Consider the following 16,745-nt stretch of genomic DNA (forward strand, 5'->3'; position numbering starts at 1 on the left):
CTTAATCATGGTGCTTTTATTTTGCTGCATTCATCAATAACCACAGAAACAATGGCAGCATTTACTCTTTATACCAAAAGGATGGCTGACAAGTCCACCTTTTTCTCTCTAAAGTTAAACACTTTTACATTCATTTAGCAAAAATACCAATACTCACAATCATTTGATCAAATGCCCTTTGGAGGCTTAGGTTAGTGTCTATGGCTAACAGACCTATCCCAAGGCTTATTTAAGCACTTCTATGATGCGGTGGCAGGTAATTTGGGGTTCTTTGACAATGTGTAATTTGCACATGAATCCCAGGGATCCTCTCTAAGAACTTTGGTGACATTAGTGTAATCTATTTTGTCTGTGATTATCCCCATTAGCATCTTCAGTTTGGTGTCAGACTTTGGCTGGCCGTTGCATTCATCTTTGCAGCAGCAGGTGTGGCTGACGTTGTACTTGACCCCCCGATAAGAGGTGATTTCATGGGAGCCACAGAGTTCGGGGTCCACGCAGCCCTGAGCCGACAGGATGTGGAGGGAGCCGTAGCGGCCTTTGGAGCTGGAACAGCGCTGATCTGGCAGACACTGGCTGATGATTTTGGGGCAGGACATGCCTTTGTGTTGCAGAGGACAGTAGTGACACAGCAGGCTGTCCAGACTCAGGGCGGGGAGGACCAGAGCTGTGGCCGACAGGATGGAGGTCAGTAACCAGCGTGGTCCCAACAGATGGGCCTCCAGACTAATGTAAATCCACACACAGAGTATAGAGAGAGGATGCAGACAGGAACCATTTTCATATAATATAAATTCAAACACTTTCACATAATTATACACATTAATCAGTTAGGTTTTATGGGTTTCAATTGTTTGTTTAGGTTACAATGTTCACCTGCTTTTTCTTTGTGATGCCATATTCCTGTATGTTAAAAGAAAACGGACTGTGTGAAGATTTGTCAACCTGAGGATCCTCCAAACACCAACCCAGCAAACCATCTGATTACCAAGCAGAAGCAGGTGTGTCTTTAAAGCCTTTTTGAGCCTAATCAAAAAAATTACAATTTTAGAAATACACACGCAAAATAAAAATGTTTTAAATTGGATTCTAGCTTCCAGGTAATTTCTCAAAAATAACACATTGCTGTATCCTTCAAAACACTGTAAAGTCTCAACTAAAGCAAAAGAGACATGTCATGAGGGAAAAAAATAAATCAGTTCATGTGATGCTATAGCTGTTGAAGGATGTGTTTATTATTCAGAGTCCGGTCTGTATATGTAAAGCATCTGCAACACAAAATAGAAATGGAGAAATCTTCCTGTAATTTGGCCACATTGTTTTTTCTTTCTTGATTTTCTGTTCATGTTCCATAGACGGATGAAAAGAAGAGCTTTCCCTCCTTATACAACGGTTCCTGCAAGAAAAAACAAGGGCTTGATAATCTAAAAGGTTCATTACCAGCCGTGTGTATATGATAGAAAATTGAAATATGTGGTTAGTGAAGTTTTAGCGTTTTTTGCTTACATTCAGCTCCTCCTCTTCCCTGCCAGAGTCCTCCCACTCTTCTTCTTCCTCTGCGGCATCATAGCTGTACAGAGGAATCATCCTATGGCGCAGCTCACCTAGTCTGTATCAAAGTATGAAAAAGAAAAATCAAACATTAAAGATACCAAATTGATCTGAAAGTGATGCTTAAACCACAGAATCCACCTTACCTTGACCTCCTCCTCCTGATGTAAACAACCTGAAGAGAAGCAAAACAAAAACTTAGAAGATAAATCTATATGATGCAGTCATGTGAAATTAAAGATGCAGAACTGTTCTTACCATTGCCAGAACACATCCAATCAGTATGAGTAGTACAAAGGGAAGCGGTGCATAGTAACCAGGAAATCCAGATTTGTGGTTTGGGGGTGAAATGTGGGGAGTTGTGGTGTTGAAATGCATTTCTTTCTGCTCAATCTCCTCCCTCATACTGTACAGAACACCCCTCTGCTGCGTGCACCTCAGCTGACACCTTTGTGACACATTCAATGGAGTGCCACTGCTGTCACTCTCACTGAAAGTCCATGTTTCTCCACAACTGGAAGACTCCTAATTATGGCTAAAGAGATTCAAACAGCACACACAGTTTACAAAGAGGTGTCAACCCGCAATCACTACGTAGGACACGTTCAAATAAAAGTACCTAGGAAGTTGATGATAGTACAAACAACCCTGAGTGATTCAATCTTACCTTATTTGTCATATGTAGAGCTCGCAAACAATCTAATTCTTTCTTGCTACTTTTATCTCACACTTCGTAGTAGAACACAGTGCTGACATTCCTCAACCAGCTCAATGACATTCCTGAGTTAGGAGTGGATGTGATGTCATTGTTTAGTTGAAATTGCTAGATTTGCATAGTAGATACATTACAAGTTCACTTTAATTTTCTTTTTCTTTTTTTTACAGTACTGTGATAATTACTGCACAGCGGTATGAATAGAGAATAATGTGTTAATAGCTTTAAAAAGGGTCAAAATTGTGCTTATAATTAAATAATTTTAAATGTATCTGGATTGTTTTGTATATTTGATTTTAAAACTAATTTACGTCAACAACCACAGTGATACACACATGTGATGTTCTTTTTCGTCCAGCAGAGGGAAAGTTGTTGTGGGTTGCAGAAGAGGGACGAGGGGAGGGGACAGTGGGAGGGGAGGGGACAATGGGAGGGGACACTGATAGGAAGCTTTCCAAATGTTGTACAGGTCCGACTAGCTGAGCATGGCTTCAGTCAGGCACACGCCGTCAACACAGGATAGGTTTACAGCGACAGAGTTAACACAGCTTTGATGGTAAGTTGCCAACAAAAAGCTCACAATTACTTTTAATACGTTTGGTATTTTGAGCTCATCTAAAGTTCGCAACTGTTATTATGTGTGAGATCCTTATAATGTGACAAGTTTTTTTGTATTAAATGATAAAGTTTTGAGCGAACGGAGTTTTAATATTTAACTCATGCAATGAGGATGGTCTTATAGTTGAAGACTTTAGTGTGCCATAGATGAAGTGGCGCGCACCGGTAGATTTCCTATTAAGATTTGAAAGCTTGTTAATAATTAGCGTTAACCCGCAGGTTCAGTTAGACTGCGGTCATAAAACAGCCTACCTGCCCTGTCTGAAACACGTCACGTATATGTGACTAATTCCAAATTCAGTTTTTCATTATTGTTTTAATTCCACGTAGTCCTGTATTCTGCTGTGCTATGAAGTGAGGACGTTGAGCGTGAAACAGGAGGACTTGTACGACTTCCTATAATGTGATGGATCTCTATCAAAAGCGAAATGGAACAACCCAGGGACAAGATGCAAGCGTCGTTGACCTACCAATGTCTCTCACTGAGGATGTAGCCCGAATGCACTTTTATGAAGTCTTTCCTGAAGATGATGAGACTCACCTGTATGAGTCCACCTTGACTGGGACCATACCCCAACCCAACCCCCCAGGCATCCGGGGTGATGGAGGAGGAGGACCTGGGGATACAGAGCACCAAAGCCCAAATGGGCTTCCCCCAGTGCGTCACCCTCTCCCTTTATCCAGAACCAGGTTTCCTAGTGCATGCTTACCATGTAGACAAGGCCAAGCACCCCCTCCTGTCCCTCCCAGGACACAAATACCCCTCCGCAACATCAATAGACATCTTTCCTGTGACCTCCCTGAGCCCGCTCACAAACTTAATCGTTCCAAGACAGAAATAGACACTTATGTGAGTATCTCTTGTAGTTTCTCTCTGGGTGAAGACAAAAAAACTCCCCTTGTGATTATATCAAATGACCCAAATTAAAAATTGGCAAAATCAGAGTAAAGGCATCAGTGTGTAAAATGTCTTTTTTTTTTCTTCACATCATAGGACCCGTGGACCATCGCACTAACAGACACTCCACAAGGCAGCACCAAGAGGCCGGCTTCTTTTTGTGCAGCAACTTCCAAGTGAGTGAGCATACAAATTAGTTTCTATATACTTAAAGGTCCCATGACATGGTACTCTTTGGATGATTTTTATATAGACCTTTAGTGGACCCCTTATACCCTATCTGAAGTCTCTTTCCCAAAATTCAGCCTTGGTGCAGAATTACAGCCACTACGGGCGCCCAGATAGCTCAGTTGGTAGAGGAGGCACCCATATATAGAAGTTTACTCCTTGACGCAGCGGGCCTGGGTTTGACTCCGACCTGTGGCCCTTTGCTGCATGTCATTCCCACTCTCTGTCCCCTTTCATGTCTTCATCTGTCCCGTTAAATAAAGGCCTAAAATAACCCAAAAAATAATCTTAAAAAAAAAGAGTTACAGACACTAGAGCCAGTCCAACAAAGAGCTTTCCTTAGTATGTGCCATTTATGAGTCTGTAGCTAAGATGGAGGCTGTCCAACTGCCACTTTGCTTGTTGAAAGCCATGATGTCTCTTTCTCATGGATGGGACACATTCTCTGGGCGGGCAAAGTCAAGAAAGGGAGGTAACCCCTTATGACCTCATAAGGAGCAAGGTTCCAGATTAGCCCCTCTGAGCTTTCATTTTCTCAAATGCAGAGCAGAATACCCAGGGCTCAGTTTTCACCTATCAACATTTGTATCCCCTGGGGGACCATAGGCAGGCTGGGGGAACTCATAAAGTGAAATTTTATGCCATGGGACCTTTTTAAAGTAGGTAATTTTTAAACTTATTTTTCAATTATCTGTTTGGCATTTACATTAGATAAATATGAAATTAATTTGTTTAAAATGTCTCCCAAAATGACACAGTAAATGATGGATAAAACAAAAAACATTACGGGATGTTAAAGTTTGTAAAGTTTTTTTATTGCTGGAGTTGAAGTTGTAGTTGCTTCAAAATCTCCATGTGACTTTTCCCAGATTCTTCTTTTTATGTGATTTATTTTAATATACTGACAGAAATGTGAAGATTTCTTTTCTTATTTTCAACTAGTGTTTTTGTGCCGTCTGTGAGCTGAAACGAATCGTATTCATATGGATTTTAGATAAAGAACATGTCTGTCATCATATTTGCTTTTTCTCTCTGGCAACCTGTTCTTTACCTCTGGCAGGCTAATATCACGGTACAGGCACACAGACAGCGTTTATAACTCAGGTGTGGTATGGAGTCGAGTGTTACAAATCCACCCTGCGCTGCTGCAGCAGGTGGAGGTGACTGTCAGCGTGGCCACGGAGTGGGACAATCTCCAGATCCCCTTCTCCACCACAGGTAAGATTAACCAACACTGTACCACAGTCAAAATACTTACAATCACTGTAGTTTAGAAGGCTTTCTTTCATTTGATGATGTCACACCTAAAAATAATAACATGAATAATCAGGTGTATATATATATATATGCAAAATAACGTATTATGGCCCCTTATACAATATAAAATTCTGCACAACTAAAAAACCTGTGTGGAGGCCTTTGATCTCCTTTTGATATAGTAAAGCATCATTCTTTATAAATTCATCATATGGTTTGTGTGTACTTCAGCTGTCAGATAAATGTAGTGGAATAGAGTATTAACTAGCAGAAAAGGGAAATACTCCCCCAATGCATGTTTGTTATGCACTAAAGTCTCAGAGGACATTGTCGCTCATTCTTCAGTCACTGCAGATGTTGGCAGAAGTGTTAAGACTCTGAACTCTAATCTTTTATTCAGTGAACAGGACAGTGAAGAGTCTAATCGATGAAATCTTCCAGCTGCTGGACCGACCTCCCAGCACAAGTGGGCAACATTATTTGAAATTGTGCGACTCTGATGAGTATCTCCAAAAGTAAGTCACTAATCCAGAAATGAACATTTACCTTTACATTTATCACGAGCTGTGAGGTTCTAGTCCTATAATGTTCTTATCAAACATGGAGTCTTTCCACATTTATTGTTTAATTTGGTGATCTCTCTCTTTAGTGAAGAGCTGCTGGGTATGCACGAGACTATTCAGATCTACTACAAGTTTAAACTAGTAGTCCCGGTCCGGCTGCTCCACGTGAACAACCTCAAACATCGTCTGGGCAGAGATGTAAGTCAGTTCAAACTCCTTCTCTGTTCCCACCTGCAGTGTACGTTATTTACCAAGAAGGGGTGGCCTATATTCAGTATTGAAAGGCCTGTGCTTGGACCTTTGCCAGCTTGTTATTATCAGGTATATGGTGGCTGTAAAAAAACCTCCACCCTGTGTTCTTGACTTTGGTCTGTTTACACACTACATCATGGCTGATGGCATTTAGCAGCCACAATTAGCAGCCATAAATAGAATAAAGTTGAACCTGACGTGTCTTTATGACGTGTCCCTATTTATGGTGATAACCTACTGCCATTTAATGGCCGTACATGCTTTATATAAATTAAATGAGATTATGTAGTTATTAAAAAACACTACTCAATATGCTGCCGCAATCCTATGCATCAATCAGTATTTTAACCTATGTTTTCTTCTCTGAGGGGGAGGACGACCGAGCCACATGCCAGCTATACCAGTTCCTGCGTCCTGTCTGTGTTTTCAACACCTGCAAGTAAGATGCATTCCACCTTAGCTTTGTGAAATGGCTTCAATAAGAACAACAACAGCAACAACAAAAGTTCAGAGTGTCATATGTCAACCAGTGTCTGTTTGTAGAAAACCAAAGGAAAGAATGTGTTTTAATTTTTTGTTCTCTCAGGTTGAGCCTGCAGAATGTGCTCACTAGTTACAACATAGAGGTGACAGAGCTGATGAGAAATAAGGTCAGTGAGGAGAGGATAACCAGTGTGATATTTATTTCTCTCATCCACATATCCAACAGTATTTGATTGGGATTCTTTGCATTTATTGTAATTGGGGTTCACAACCTCAGGATAACTCCGATGTACCAGTAGGAGTGATGTATCCTTAGATGACTTTCTGCTATTGTTCTTACTTGGGTCTGATCTCGTGTCTGCAGTCTGGGACAAACGTTGAAGTGCTTGTTGGCCGTGTTCGTACCATCAGCAATCTTCTGTGTGGGCTGTCGTGTAAGGAGCTGGAGGACACCATTGGCAGGCTAAACAGAATCAATCCCATACCTCTGGTAGGATATCACATATATTTGTAAAATTCCTCATGTGATAAAGGGCCATATTCAGAATAAGCATACAGTGCTGAGCCATTTGCCGTTGTACTGTGTTATCACATTTGAATGCTTTTTCTTTCTTTCTTTTTTTAAAGGTAATGCTGTGTATTCTTTTTTTTTTTTTTTACTTTACCATACCTCTGGTATTGTAAAACTGCAGTGCACCAAACTGTGTTGTGACGGAAAACTCATTCCTCTGAACAATACAAATCTTTTTTTCCTTATCTTTTTTACAGAGTCATGACGAGATGTCTGAATGTGAAACTGGTGAGGAGCTGTTAGTCAATTATACTGGGTGTGGGTGTGTGGATTATTCCGCCCTTTTTATTTAATAAAGAAACTGGGTCACACATTTGTTTGTCTTTGAGTGTGAAATACCGACTGTGTGAGTGCCCTCAAATATGAAAAATGTAATAAATGGGTCAGGCCATAACGCAATGTAATGTAGATGTAAATAAATATAAGTGTTTGACATATTTGTTAACAGATATAACTCCTCCTGTGGCCACCCATAAGAGGAGGCTGGTGTATTAACAGATATTGAACGAGAATAAACAGTAATAATATAATAATATAAAATATGCCTTTATAGGAAGAGTTAGAGGTACTTGTTGACAAATACTGTACATTAAACACTTAAAATTGTCTTGCTGTCTGCTTATAACTACATAAATATTTATTAAATGTTATAGACTATTTATTAAATGTTTCTGTACTACTTGTTAATGCTAAATAGGAAAGGTTAAAGTTAAGTGTTACCTGTTTGGTATGTTAACACATTTCTATCTAAACTTATGTTTTATTCTGTGTTTCAGCCATGCTCATGCTCCACAGTGCGCTGCAGAAAGTGCTGCAGATCTTTTTTGACAACTTCCAGTCAGACTTCAGAAGTCAGGAGCTACCCAGAAACCTGCAAATACTTGATGTTGATGACAACCGTGAAATCCTCCAATTCAAAGTTTCCGCTCTGTACCAACTACAACCCACCTGGATGAACAAGTATGTGTGCATTTATAGTCGCATATGATATGTGTTTGTACACACATGCAGCACTGATACACAAATAAGTCCACAAAGCTACAAATGTTGATAACACATCCCTTTTTAAAGAACAATGTGTTGTATTGCTTTCTCTTTCCTCCATTATTTTTAGTTATGAGTGCTTCTCTGTTTCCTGTGAGTTGACATACGGAGGAATGAAGCTCAGTGACACAGGAATTTCTGAAAATATCAGCACCGCCTTGTCATACGGAAACAAGATCCAGTGTAACCGCATGTAAGCGTAACATCTTGTAGGTTATTTTATCACATTCAACTTCCTCATTCACACAGTACAACATTGTCAGACTTACTTACTATCGTTGCTTCCATAATTGACAATCTGATCCAGGCCCTTTTTGTGTGTGTGCTATAAGAATCCTTATCAGTTCATTTCAGTGCAGATTTAGAGTAGAAGCAAAAATTATGAAGAAAGAATGGTAAGTGAAATGATTTAAGAAATAACGTAAATAAATGGATGACTGAGAAAAATGAAAAGCAAATGATTGTGACTGTATGTTTTTGATTTTAGGATGGTGTTCCCTGTTCCAGTAAATCAGCTGCCATATGAGTGCATGTTGACATTTTGCCTCAAGGGCTCCAAGCGAGGAAAGGGCCTTGAGCTTTTAGGCTGGGCTGTACTACCTCTTTACAGCGACAGGTAGGTTGACCATGACGTTTAAACCATCTTGTTAAGTGTTTGTATTCACTTTTGGACTAGTTTAAAATTCCAAATTCATATTTGTAAATGATAAAACAGGAAGAGGCTAGGGAAGCAGAGGGAGTTAAATTCCTGATTGCAACTCAGCGCTGTTAGATGCACGCTGAATGAGTACTAAATGTTTATACGGACTACTTATTGTGAGACACAAGTCATGGCCATACATGATTGGAGGGTGTCGAGGAAATATGGTGACTATAAAATGACTTGATGGAACTACTAAGAGTCTGCTTTTTGTAAGTGCCCTTTTTAAGTTTTTCAAATGATGTTTAAAAAAGAGAAATGCATTAAAATTCCAGTCACTTTTATCTTTTACACTTATTAATTAATTTAACTGCTGCAACTCTCCTTTTTTAGCACAAAACATCTATAGAGAAACATTTATTTTATTTATGGTCTCTGTATTTGTTCCTATATATCCTAATCATACTTCTTTGTCAAGTAGAGCACAGCTCAGGCCCCTTGAATGTTATGAAGACTTAAAACTAAAAAGGGCAATGTTATTCCTGCCTTAAGAATTGCCAAGTGTTGCCTATCTTATTTTGTTGTTCACTGAATTAATGGCTTATGTGTTTAAAGGTTGTTGGGGAAGTTTTCTGTATAGCAGGAGAGGAAAAGTTTTGAAGTTAGACTTTTATTGAAACAAAATAAAGACAGCTGAGCAAAAGTACTGAGTTGGACATTGGTGAATTTTATTTACACTTTGCAAAGTATAATTGGCAAAACAGTTTCACAGAGTTAACAGCAGTAACCGTGTTAAACAGAAACATCACAGTCTTATACTACCTTTCCCTAGCAAGAGGAGACCTTGTTTGGTAACAATCCTAATCTAAGCAATCTTATCGTCTTTGGTTTTCAGATGTTGTCTAATCTTCTGAATTTTGTCTTTGAAGGAGGAGGCAAAGTTATTGCAGGCCTTGGTAGATAAAAGTTCAGATGCTACTGGTACCGGATGGTTTGTTAACCTATAAACAGTGGCAAACAAAGCATGTGAATTAATATTGTTTCTAGAGATAATGTCAGAGAAGAAGGACGTCCTTGCATTCCTCAGTTCTAAATAATAAATGTGAAGTCTCTCTTTATGTGGTGTTATAATGGACCAGGAGTTTTGTTTTTCGCCACCTTTGTTTAGCTTTTCGCCACTCTTTTTTTCTGTTCTCACCAGTAGGAGATTTCTCCATGGAGATCCTTTCTTACCAGAGACCACTTTATCCTTAGTGGGAGCTATGGCATCAATAACATTTGTAATTTTAAAGTTGAAATTATCTACAAACTCAATAACTGAGAGCCCAGGGAGGGCAGGTGTGGAGGAAAGACAACTTGGTGTTTGGTCACACACAGTTAGAAAATGTCCCAGCTCTGACCCCCTTATCGATAAACATAGCTCTGGACAGACTACAGGGCACCGGCCTTCAGCGGGTAATTTAGCAACATCTGTCGACTCTGCTTCAGGAAGGACACATGCAAAAATGAATGAAATGAAGTAATTTACCACAAAAGCGTAGTAATGAATATTATAAATATGATTGTATGAATAGTACAGAAGGATATATGAAATCATGCTTAAATGAATTTTCCCATTACAAGTCCCAGGACCTGGTGCTCTTTGGATGCTTTTATATAGACCTTAGTGGTCCCCCCAATGCCATATCTGTAGTCTCTTTCTCAAAATTCAGCCTTGATACAGAATTACAGCCACTAGAGACAGTCTCACAATGAGCTTTCCTTAGTATGTGCCATTTCTGAGTCTGTAGTGGGAGAATGCATATTAATGTTAAAAAATCTCATGAAGTGAAATTTTCAAGCCATGGGACCTTTTTAAAGAGTAATTAGATTTTTCATATCAACACGTTCTACTTTTAAGTGCTATATTCATTCAAATAAATGTTATGACTTTTAATATATTTTCTTGTACAGTACTTCATGTACATTTCCTCAACTTGGTATAACATTGGTAATGTTATAATTACTGGAACATAGCATGTGCACTTTGTGTGTCTAGGACTCTGGTAATGGGCACCGTTCTGCTCAGTATGTCTACGCTGGCCGAGCTGCCTGCTCCTCCCTCCCCTGCCCTGTTTGACAGCCACAGACAAGCTGTCGGGGTAATACTGCAGGTTAGTAACACTCAACGGGCCTGCCTCCTGTTGACCAAAACACAAAAAGACACCACATTTCCTGCTCAGTCATTTATCCTACCACCTTTCACCAGCTGGAATTTCAAGATAATTTTGAGTGGAAGTATCAGAGGCCCATCGCCCTCCCCGGTTCAATCATATTTACTCAGCCATGTGAGGAATTGCAAAAGAAAATGTTGGAAGTCTCTAAGAAGCACTGTCTCTGCTTGTGAGTAGAAGAAAATAACACATTAGATTATGAATTACTGTACATGTATATGTGCTGCATTCAAAGTTTCAAATTTTTGGACATACATAGTTTTTCATTTCTAAAAGGAGATTTTGATTCAATTGTTTTCTCTTGCTGTGTGTGTACCCCGAAACAACTGAAATGTTCTCTCCTCCTCCAGTCTAACTAAAAATGAGAAGGCTTTCCTCTGGAGTAAGCGTCACTGCAGTGACAAAGGTTGCACGTTCCTCCACCTGCTGCTGGGTGGAGCCCCCCAGTGGCAGCCTGAGAACTTGACAGAAATCTATACTGTTGTAGAGAACTGGCCAATCCATCTACCTGAGGAGGCCCTCTTCCTGCTCAGTGACAGGTAGTTTACACTTGGTTCACGTACAGAAACATGGACATAATCATGATGCAAAGCTGCAAGGAACAGCAGAAATGTATAGTGTACAACACAAGGAGAAAAGCTTGTTTAGATGTTTTTGGTAATGTATTTTTGGTACACACAAACCATGCCATCATTGCAGTCGGACATCAGCAACTTGTAAAGAAAAGTGTGAGGAAAGAAAAAACGCTGTTAATCACAGAGCTAAAATAATATGTTGAATTAGTGTTAAATACATTAATAAATGTCCCAAAATGTCTTAAAACAGACTGAAGAAATGAAACTGACCAAGAGCATAAAAATGAACTATAAATAACAGAGAAAGCTGAAAGGGGATAAAGGCTGATCAGCTTTACAGGCAGGTAGAGCATAGCAACAGTACGTCCTTAAGACAGCAGAATGTGACCAGGTAGGTTTAATATTCTCATTTATTTCCACAAAAGAGATCAGATTCCTGTTGCTGCTTCTGTCCTTCACTAATTGTCTCTGGAACAGATAGATTATAAAGTGGAAAGTCTCTCAAATATGATGTATAATAATAAATTTCAGTGAAAAGACTTCAGTTTATGGAGCAGATGCACTCTTTGCACGTCACACTCAACAATCATCTTAGTGTTTAAATACCACTAAAGCATAAAACAGTATGTGTATTAGCTAATGTCTTTAGCCTCATGTTGTCCTCGGAGCAAATTGACCCGTTTTCTTATATCAGTGTTCTTTTTAACTACCCAAAATAACATGATTGATTCCACACGTCTTATTCAATTTTTAAGCATTTGGAGAATAATAAATTGAAGAGGTTTTCAAAATAGAATTGAGTAAAAGTTGACGTAACCAGTCGGTGATTATCCATCAACATACATTCCTTTAATTTTAGTCTAGAAGTAATTCCTAAATTCTACTTTTCTAACTCAAACATTAGGTATCATTTTTTATAATTGAGGTTTATTGACCATAAATTCCAAATATAACTTTAAAACTAAAGGTACGTTGGTGTTACGTAACATCAAACAAGTGACAAACATTGGAAAAAAGCATCGTAAGAAAAAAGGGACAAAAACATAAAAAGTTAAACATCAATAAAAAGTTTCAACAAAAGTGTTGATTTTCAATTTTGACAGGAAGACAGCCCAAGGGTTAAACACTCATGGATTGTATGATGCTCTGTTGTATTATCTTGGACATTTTCTTAATAATTCTTTGAATGTGGCTGCAGAAGAGCTAGAATTGGCATTGGAAAAAAAATTGCTGCTCGATTTAATGTGTAGAATAAGTTCCAATATAGTGAAGTAATTTTATGTTTAATCCCAAGTATAATATCATTAGTAAAGACTGATGGATGCCCCTGATACAGACTGATTGAATGAATGAGGATATGAAAGAGCACTGTGTCAGAGGTTGGAGACTGAGAGAAACTAGAGTTTTATTGAAGAAAACCTGCTCCCAACCAGGTTAGGTTCACAGACTCAGTTACCACAGTAACTGACTGGGGTTAAGCTACCTCTCTTTCTGACATGGGCTAGAGTTACCCCCCTCTCTCAGGTTTGATTAACCTCCCTTTCTGAAACAGAAACCCAGAGTTTACCTCATCTCAAGGTTAACAAACTCAGAGTTCTCACTAATCCTGCTTTCTGAAACAGACCCCCGGGGGCCAAAATCAAATTTGTAATCACAACCATGAGTCAGGCTTCCAACAGTCTTGTTTGGTGACTTTCTATATCTTTTTCAGTTTTCATGATCAGACTGTGCGGAGGGCTGCGGTTCATTATTTTGAACAGATACCAGATGGCGAGCTGGAGGTTTTTCTGCCACAGTTGGTTCAGGTAAGCACATGCAACACTATCATTGTACACACTTTTGAGTGACAAAATACAATAAACATTTTGTAGACCTCACATTTATCTCCTCATCATCCTTTCTGTGTTTGTGTCTTTAGAGGTCAGTATTTCAAGACCAAGCCAGTGTTTAATTGGTTTAAGCCATCAGATTTTAAATATGAGAATAGTTAGCACGCTCTGTAGAACCCTCAGTGGTTTGGTGGTAGTTGATCATTCATCCTGTGCTGTAGGCTCTGAAGAGTGAGTGGGAGTTGGATGGACCGCTGGTGATGCTGCTGTTGGAGAGATCACTGAAGAGCATACGGATGGCTCAGCAACTCTACTGGTAAGCAGAGTCAGACATCAAACTGAGGGAATGAATAAACACCATTAATGTTTCATTCAAGTGAAAATGTTAACCTAATAAAAGTGAAATTAAATCTTTAGTTTTACAAAGAAAATGTACTTGCGATGATGTATTCAGCTGTAATGTGGCAAATAGGAATAAATGTGCGATAAAATCACTATGCAAAATGCTTTGATATTTTAGTTTTTTCATTGTTTAGATGCTCAGTATTTCGCTTCATTATGTACAGTAAAGTTGTATCATTCATTCATCTTTTACATTCTGGCAGGCTGCTAGAGGATGCTCACACTGACCCTTACTACCAGAGCTGGTTCAGTAAAGTTCAGGCTGCCCTGCGCCACTGTTGTGGCCGGGCACTGAGGCAGGAGCTGGAGCATGAAACCCGCCTGGTGTCTGTGCTTGTGCAAGTGGCTGAGAAGGTTTGCACTGCCGATAAGGCTCGACGTAAGGTCTGTAAACACATTTATTATCTACCCATTTATTCATTTACTCACTTACTCGCTCACTGGGTCATCATGCTTCATTGTCATTTATTTCGTTTGTTAGCTCTTTAATTTCATGTGTTTCTCTGCAGACTGTTTTGAACAAAGAAAAGGGGAAGATTGATGAGTTCTTCAGAGATGGGATCAGCTGCTGTCTGCCACTGGATCCTGCAGTCCGTGTGAAGGCAGTGGACGTGGATGTAAGAACATTACACAACAAATTACACCTTTTATGTCATGACTGAAATATAATACACACACACAGTTGTATACTATTTCGGAGTAGTGTTTATTCCTTTTTGTTATGTTACCTACAGGCGTGTAAGTTCCACAACTCCAATGCTGCCCCTCTGGGGATCTCATTTATCTGCTCTGACCCCCTGGCCAAGAACATTAGTGTCATATGCAAGGTTTGTAATGATATATCCACACTAGGCATCATTCAAAAACAAATTAAATTTTCTTATCCAAACATTTTCTGACTTTTGTCTTTAAAGTTTGCTTGTACGAGTTAACAAATCAGATTTACCAAACTCTCTTAACTGTAAAAACACGTCATAAATTGTGTGTTTGAGCCTGATGAATGTCATGTGTTCATGAGGACATGCACATTTGTGAGATTTGGTTGTTAGCCTAATTTATTCCCCATCATTATATAATGCCACTGTAGCTTGAACAATGGCTCAACACAAAGGGGATGCTTGTGACTTGCCACAAAGACTGTCTTGCTGGGTCAAAAAAAAAAGAATTTTAGTAAACCGTTTTCATCTCTCAGTTAAATGTGTTGTCCAGACAGGAGATAACCTGCGTCAGGACATGCTGGTACTTCAGATAGTCCGTGTGATGGACAGGGTGTGGCTCCAGCGCGGGCTGGACCTGCGAATGATCACCTACAGGTGTCTTTCTACAGGGCGAGCTCAGGGTTGGTTTATTTGTGTTTTTGAACGCACAATAATATTTCCCTTTGCCTTATATCTCTGCGGCTGTGAATTTATGTTTTTTCCACGTATATTCTATGTGATCGCCAGGCCTGGTGGAAGTGGTTCCAGAGGCAGTGACCCTGGGCGAGATTCATCAGGAGTGGGGTCTGGGTGGCACCCTTCGAGAAGACACATTAGAGAAATGGTTCCACATGTGGAACAAAACTAAGGAGGACTATGAGAAGGTCACAACCACTACATCTTTCATGACTTAACCATTACTGCATGCTTTACCAGACACTTGATTTGTTTTTGCTTTCTGCATTGCGTAACACCCTGCTGCTGTGTATGTGCAGGCTGTTATGAACTTCATCCACTCGTGTGCAGGGTGGTGTGTGGCCACCTTCATCCTGGGGATCTGCGACCGCCACAATGACAACATCATGTTGAGACACAGTGGACACATGTTTCACATTGACTTTGGCAAGATTATGGGCAATGCACAGAAGTTCGGAAGCTTTAAAAGGCAAGTAAATAAAAAGCCAAGCATTCTTTTGGAAAGTGTAAGAGTGGCAGCAAGAAAATGCAGAAAGGTTATAAAGTCAAAGATAAATAAAGTGAATGAACAAGAGCCTTCCCCTGCTCTTTTTGTTGTTGTTGCAATCACAGGGATCGATCTCCGTTCGTCTTTACATCCGAGATGCAGCACTTCATCACAGGCGGGGGGCAGAAGCCTCAGCGCTTGCATCGCTTCGTAGAGCTCTGCTGTGAAGCCTACAACCTAATCAGAGAGCGCTCTGCATTGATACTCAGCTTGTTGGAGCTGGTAAGACCTTTACTAAATAACATCATCATGGTAACAATCTCCTAGCTATATCTGAGAATAGATAATATTACATAATACACCTTTTTGTCAATGATGTGTATGTGGTTTCTAGATGCTAAGTGCAAGAATGCCAGAACTGAAGGACGCTAATGACCTGCTGTATGTCCAGAGAAACCTCAGACCTCATGACACAGACCTGGAGGCCACATCCTACTTTACAAAGTAATTGAATGAACAACACAAATACTGAAAAGATTCTACAAAATGTTCCATATTTGTTTTTTGTCGCTCCATTACTCTGACTAGTAACAGTTTGAATCCCTCCTGATGTAGGAAGATCAAGGAAAGCATGGGCTGTGTTGCAGTCAAGTTTAACTTCCTGACACACAGCATGGCCCAAGGGAAGAAACAAGAACCACGAATCCGGGAAAGCATCCCCGCTCCCAGCACCAACATCCAAGAAGCCGTCATCCAGGGATACACCGTCAGGGGAAAAGATGTGGTGAGGCTGCATGCTGTGGTTATTCAGACAGAAAATGATGGCCACAGTGTTGATTTACAAAATGAAATGCCACTGAGAATTGATGCCATTTGCACTACATAGCTTTGTGTTCGATCTGAATAGCTAGGGGAGCTGAAACACATGGAACTGGCAGCAGATTCACACATTTTTGTTTTAAGAGGAATAACCCCTGACACCCATCTGACTGTGTTGGGTCTGCTGTTTCGCTTTGTTTGGAAAG

At 39.8% G+C, this 16,745-nt stretch overlaps 3 protein-coding genes across 6 annotated transcripts in view; 1 reads left to right on the plus strand and 2 right to left on the minus strand.

Annotated features, from left to right (window-relative positions):
- LOC117949795 (protein Bouncer-like) lies at nucleotides 1-1,308 on the minus strand. Its single transcript, XM_034880328.1, has 2 exons — nucleotides 877-1,308; nucleotides 1-726 (listed from the first exon to the last, which is right to left on the minus strand). The coding sequence occupies exons 1-2, from the start codon at nucleotides 978-980 to the stop codon at nucleotides 240-242; spliced, it is 591 nt and encodes a 196-aa protein (XP_034736219.1). The 5' UTR covers nucleotides 981-1,308; the 3' UTR covers nucleotides 1-239.
- Nucleotides 924-16,745, plus strand: part of pik3c2g (phosphatidylinositol-4-phosphate 3-kinase catalytic subunit type 2 gamma) — a 19,591-nt gene continuing 3,769 nt past the window's right edge. The window contains exons 1-28 of one of the 3 annotated variants that reach the window (XM_034880323.1): nucleotides 924-1,001; nucleotides 3,215-3,380; nucleotides 3,411-3,734; nucleotides 3,879-3,958; nucleotides 5,071-5,228; nucleotides 5,668-5,782; nucleotides 5,917-6,028; nucleotides 6,451-6,521; nucleotides 6,669-6,732; nucleotides 6,930-7,055; nucleotides 7,334-7,364; nucleotides 7,913-8,096; nucleotides 8,251-8,373; nucleotides 8,668-8,796; nucleotides 10,859-10,973; nucleotides 11,069-11,202; nucleotides 11,384-11,572; nucleotides 13,320-13,413; nucleotides 13,659-13,753; nucleotides 14,043-14,223; nucleotides 14,349-14,456; nucleotides 14,574-14,666; nucleotides 15,049-15,178; nucleotides 15,285-15,421; nucleotides 15,533-15,702; nucleotides 15,846-16,002; nucleotides 16,115-16,224; nucleotides 16,336-16,504. In XM_034880323.1, the coding sequence (XP_034736214.1) occupies nucleotides 3,291-3,380; nucleotides 3,411-3,734; nucleotides 3,879-3,958; nucleotides 5,071-5,228; nucleotides 5,668-5,782; nucleotides 5,917-6,028; nucleotides 6,451-6,521; nucleotides 6,669-6,732; nucleotides 6,930-7,055; nucleotides 7,334-7,364; nucleotides 7,913-8,096; nucleotides 8,251-8,373; nucleotides 8,668-8,796; nucleotides 10,859-10,973; nucleotides 11,069-11,202; nucleotides 11,384-11,572; nucleotides 13,320-13,413; nucleotides 13,659-13,753; nucleotides 14,043-14,223; nucleotides 14,349-14,456; nucleotides 14,574-14,666; nucleotides 15,049-15,178; nucleotides 15,285-15,421; nucleotides 15,533-15,702; nucleotides 15,846-16,002; nucleotides 16,115-16,224; nucleotides 16,336-16,504 (3,489 nt within the window). In that variant the 5' untranslated portion in view covers nucleotides 924-1,001; nucleotides 3,215-3,290. Of the gene's footprint in view, nucleotides 1,002-2,696; nucleotides 2,823-3,214; nucleotides 3,735-3,878; nucleotides 3,959-5,070; nucleotides 5,229-5,667; nucleotides 5,783-5,916; nucleotides 6,029-6,450; nucleotides 6,522-6,668; nucleotides 6,733-6,929; nucleotides 7,056-7,333; nucleotides 7,365-7,912; nucleotides 8,097-8,250; nucleotides 8,374-8,667; nucleotides 8,797-10,858; nucleotides 10,974-11,068; nucleotides 11,203-11,383; nucleotides 11,573-13,319; nucleotides 13,414-13,658; nucleotides 13,754-14,042; nucleotides 14,224-14,348; nucleotides 14,457-14,573; nucleotides 14,667-15,048; nucleotides 15,179-15,284; nucleotides 15,422-15,532; nucleotides 15,703-15,845; nucleotides 16,003-16,114; nucleotides 16,225-16,335; nucleotides 16,505-16,745 lie in introns of those variants that run through there. The other 2 variants (XM_034880322.1, XM_034880321.1) reach the window with 2 other exon arrangements.
- LOC117949797 (small integral membrane protein 29-like) lies at nucleotides 1,232-2,370 on the minus strand. 2 transcript variants are annotated; one of them, XM_034880330.1, is made up of 5 exons: nucleotides 2,219-2,370; nucleotides 1,810-2,086; nucleotides 1,698-1,726; nucleotides 1,507-1,609; nucleotides 1,232-1,396 (listed from the first exon to the last, which is right to left on the minus strand). In XM_034880330.1, exons 2-5 carry the CDS (start codon nucleotides 1,954-1,956, stop codon nucleotides 1,343-1,345), a joined length of 333 nt encoding a protein of 110 aa, XP_034736221.1. In that variant the 5' UTR covers nucleotides 1,957-2,086; nucleotides 2,219-2,370; the 3' UTR covers nucleotides 1,232-1,342. The 2 variants fall into 2 exon arrangements, with proteins under 2 accessions (XP_034736221.1, XP_034736222.1); XM_034880331.1 differs by lacking the exon at nucleotides 2,219-2,370 and having other exon boundaries at nucleotides 1,810-2,203.

The sequence above is a fragment of the Etheostoma cragini genome, chromosome 8, assembly GCF_013103735.1.
Source record: "Etheostoma cragini isolate CJK2018 chromosome 8, CSU_Ecrag_1.0, whole genome shotgun sequence".
Lineage (NCBI taxonomy): Eukaryota > Metazoa > Chordata > Actinopteri > Perciformes > Percidae > Etheostoma > Etheostoma cragini.